General features: G+C 37.7%; 1 gene segment (V, D, J or C); it reads right to left on the reverse strand.

Moving 5' to 3' along the window:
• Positions 1-3792: 3792 nt before the first annotated feature.
• LOC101440671 (immunoglobulin kappa variable 4-1-like) lies at positions 3793-4430 on the reverse strand. The segment is given in 2 exon segments: positions 3793-4145; positions 4348-4430. Coding segments are annotated over 2 exon segments (435 nt in total).
• Between the last annotated feature and the right edge of the window lie 413 nt (positions 4431-4843).

Here is a 4843-nt window from a genome sequence, read left to right on the forward strand (position 1 = left end):
GTTATTAATTGCCATCAAATAGAAAATATTGGAGTGAATTATTTGATTTCTATTCAATATCAGCAGTGTATAAAAGTTGCTATTCAGTTACTCTATATGTGCGTGTGATTGTGCATGTGTGTATAAGTGGGTGGGTGGGCATATATAATATGTATATAAAGCATTTGTAAAGTTTGGCCATAAGATTTTCTCTTCAAATATGTAGAACATCACAGGTTTCTCAGATACAATTTTGAAAACAAGTCTGCCATAATCAATTCCTAGCAAATCCCAACATTTTCGTTTTCTATATTGGTAAGAAAATGATATTTGCCACAATATTGTGAATTTTTAAAAATGTTTTATTTGGCTTTGTTTCCAGATATTATGACAAATACATGCAATGGATTGGCTTAAATCATTAATCTCTTACTGCATAGTTTAGGAGGCTGGTGTCTGCTTCCTCTGGTGGTAGAGACCATTCTGGCTGTCTGGCCGTCCTTGGGTTCCTTGACTTTCCATCCCACATTGCTTCCTCTCCTTTCTCTTCCAGGGTCCTGCTGACTGGGCTTCTGCATCCTCCCTGTGGCATTCTCTTTCTAAGGCCTCCAGCAGTAGCATTAAGATGACCTTACCTTAACTAGAATAACATCTTCAGAAGTTCCTGTTTTACAGTGGGTTCACACTCACAGAAATAGGGTTACGGTTAAGAACATGTGATTTGTAGGGTACATCAATCAGTCTACTATAATCATCACACAACAAAATAAGTTCTTCTCCACATTGTGGTCTTTAACGGAGTTTGCAATAGTATTAACAATAATCAGGCATTTCACTTTCCACAGACTGAATTTTCAGAAGGTTTTCTTAAATACTATAAATCTAAGGAAAACTCAAGACATTAGTGGAATTAAACCAGTTTCTTTTTGAAAGGTTCTGATGTTCCTGATATAAAACTGTCATCACTGAACTATTTGAAAATGATTGCTACGCTAATGAAGAACAGCAAAGAAGTCTGTCACTTTACAATTAGAAGTTGTGCACAAATCATAGAATCAAAGATGAGAACATTTAATTCAGATATGCCTCTAAATTGTCTAAATAAAATCTCATTTTCAGAGTGATGCCTAACTGCATTTTCAGGAGCTACACATAATAAATTGTTATTGGGTCTAAATCTCTTAAAATAAATGCTTCCATGTACAATGGATGCTGGGAGCCAGAAGTTGAAATCACAGAACATAGATATTTGACATTCTTTTCAAACTGGCCAGAATTCCCAGAATTGGAATTTGAGAAGCTGTATTTTAGCTCATATTTTTCTTAGCTAGTCTGTCTGCACAAGTCATTGAAGGGGAATTTAGTAACCAAAGCTGCCCCAATAAGCAGGCCCACGTTTTCAGTTAAAACTATCAAACCTATTTCATGTGGTTTCTATGAGGATTAAGTGAGATATGTAAAGCATATAATGAAGGTTAATCGCTATCACAATCATCTATCTTCAAGGTAATGACATTTCATAAGGGAATAAAAACTTAATACTTGATTTGGCGATTAAAGTTCAATGGCTCACTTCATTGTGTGGTGGGTGAAAAACAAGAATTGCAGGGTAATGAAGTAAAGACATGGAGGGAACATTAAAAATTACATAGGAAGTAGACCGCTCATGTGTTTTGATTTGATAAAATTGAAGGTGATAAAAAAGAGCTATTGAGAAGTTGATTAGTTAGTGTACAAGTGTTTTCTTAAAGCCTTATAATTTCATTGACTTATTTTGCTTCACGGTAATACAACATTACAATAATCATATCCATTTTCATATTAACCTGCCAAAAGGGTGCTGATGCAAAGTACCAGAAATATCTTGGCTTTTATAATAGGGATTTATTTGGGGTAAAGCTTATAGTTCCAATGACATGAAAAGTCTAACTCGTGGTACGATAAGAGTTACTTTCTCTCCAGAGTCTACTACCATGTGTTGAAGCAAGATGATGGGTGATCTCTGTCAGGTCTCTCCTTTCCCTCTGGGCTTCTGTTCTGTGGCTCAGCTGCCTCTCTTATTTTCTCAGGGCCTCCTCTATCAGTCTCCGCTGTTCTGTTCTATTCCCAAGTTATGCTGTAAGCTATCAGGCATATGGCTTATCTTTCCCTGGGTCTCAGCTGTTTGAGCCTTCTTTCTGTCACATAACAGAATCAAATATAAGAGACCTCCCTCTTCTTGGGCCTGTCTGTCCATGTGAGTCCCTTTATATCACACCCAACAAGGGGGAAGGGACTCGACCTGGGTCATGCCTAAATGCCTTAGTTTAAAAAAAAGCCCTAACGCTTTCTTAACAGGTAACCTAATCAAATGCTTCCCAGTTGGATTTAAAGCAATCATAGAGTATCGCACCCAGAGGAATAGATTAGTTTATACATACAATCTTTCTACTTCTGGGATTATAAAATAATCTCAAATTGCAACAATTTTACATGTAAAAAGATCTTCTCATGGAATAATAATTTAATCAAGTTCTCCCGGCTAAAAAGGGTCAGAGTTTTAAAGGTAAAATTGATATTGGAGGAATCAAATTAATGAATAAGTTAGCACAAAGTTCTAGTTGTTATGTTTAGATAATTGGAGAATAAACTTTAAAAAGTGTAGGACTGAGAGAGATGAATTTCCATCTTCTAATTTTAGTTGCTATTGCTTTCAGAAGGAAAGGCTGTACTGAGCAAAGGGACTACAATAGAACTGCAATAACTATAATCAGATGACATTAAACAGAATATCCTGGTTGGAAAAGATGGTGAGTAGAGAGGAATGGAGGAGGCAGACTAGGGTCTGTGGTTGAGAATTGGAATATGGAGGGACCAATAGTATCTTGGAAAACTCCCAGATTGGAAGCATAATAGTACAGACAGGAGGAAGAGAAGGAGGCTGATAAGGATTTAAAATAAGAAGTATTAAAAGCTAGAAGGCATAGGGAACTGGTAGTTGAGTCATGAGAGTGTAAATCTATATGGAACATATAAACCAAGGATGGAGCCAGAGCTTGGCTTGGCTCGTGCATGTGCATCTATCTGTGTGGAGCATGATGATAAGATTCCGGACCTGTACAGGAAGTGTCCATGAGGGGTAATGGTAGGCAAAATATTGGCTCAAAAATTGCCAACACTGTAAACCCTGGATCTGTGAATATGATACCTGTTATGGTAAAAGAGACTATGAAGATATTATTAAGAATATGGATTTTTAAATGGGGAGATTATCCTGGAATTTCTTGTGGTCCCAATCTATGCACATGTGTCCTTAAAAGCAATTTTCCCATCTGTGGTCAGAGTGGGGTATGATTATACAAGAATTAGTAGAGAGACATAATGTTGATGGTATAAAACTGAGGAAGAGAGTATCATCCAGTAATGCAGGAGGCCTGGAAGGGTAGGAAACCAATCTTAAATAGATCTCCCAGAAGAGAATGCTGTCCTGTAAACAAATTACTTTTAGCCTAACTAGAATTATTTGGAGTTCTAAACTCCAGAACTTTAAATTTACATACTTCTAATGTTTAGGTAATTAAATCCATAATAATTATTTCCAGGAGAAATAGGAATCTATTACGAAGATTGAGTGTGCATTTCCCTGGTGTCCTTCCCTAACAGAAAAACAAAGGGACAACAAACAAACCTCTTAATTGCCTCCTGGTCCCTGAAATCATTCCCATAAGTAAGTCAGACCCCACAACCTCTCACGCTTAAAGAGAAAGTGAATAAGCTCAGGGCAGTGTGGGCAGGAAGCACCTGCTACTGCACAAATTCACTGAGAAAGAACTCTCAGGAGGAGGTTTGTGTTCGAGGCTGAAGCACTGTGGGAGGAGTGCTGTAATGCTGCTGACAGAAATATTCTCCCACATCTTCAGCCTGGAATCTGCTGATGGTGAGAGTGAAGTCTTTTGCAGACCCACTGCCACTGAATCGGTCGGGAACCCCAGATGCACGGGTGGAAGCCCAGGAAATGAGCAGTTTAGGAGCCTGTCCTGGTTTCTTCTGGTACCAGGCTAAGTAGTTCTTCTGGTTGGTGCTGTATAAAATACTCTGACTGGACTTGCAGAAGATGGAAACTGTCTCTCCTGGAGAAACAGTCAGGGAATCTGGAGACTGTGTCATCACAATATCCCCACTGGCACCTGAAATTAGGATGAACAAGTATCATATACTGCATAGAAAATATGTTAAAATGTATATCTAAAATTCACATTTCTTTTTTATTGTATGCATTTGAAACAGTTTCTTTCACTCTGCATATTTCAAATGAAAAGTTTCTTTCACTCTGCATATTAAAATAATTTCTCCAGATTTATAACCGTGTTACACTTCTAAACCTCTTACCTGAGGCACAGAGCAGCAGGGAGATGAAGAGCTGAGCCTGTGACACCATCTTGCTCTCCTTTGTCGTGCACTCAGGCCCCATCTCCATGGGATCCCCATTAGTACAGTTCTGAGCAGTCACTCAATTACTGGAGGAACTTATGCAAAGCATTAGGGAGTATGAAAGCAAATGTGCTGTGCAGTGAGCTGTGAAGACAAAGAAGCAGCAGACAAAATATCACTACCACAGGGAATAAATTGCAAGCTTACAAACAGCCCCTAAATCACTTAAGTGTATAACTGTCGACAAAGTTCAGCAAAATTTCTGATTGTAAAGTATTTTTAGTATCATATGTATTTTTTTCAAACAATCTGCTACTTTTGAAAAAAAATAATTTTGTAATGGAATCCATGTCCTTGTGAAATTATACGTTCAGAACTTAATTGAAGTATATAAATCTAACAGTACATGGAATATATTCATGTCATTATGTTCAATGAGGACATAGTGTGCGGA

This window comes from Dasypus novemcinctus, chromosome 17 (genome assembly GCF_030445035.2).
Source record: "Dasypus novemcinctus isolate mDasNov1 chromosome 17, mDasNov1.1.hap2, whole genome shotgun sequence".
Classification (NCBI taxonomy): domain Eukaryota; kingdom Metazoa; phylum Chordata; class Mammalia; order Cingulata; family Dasypodidae; genus Dasypus; species Dasypus novemcinctus.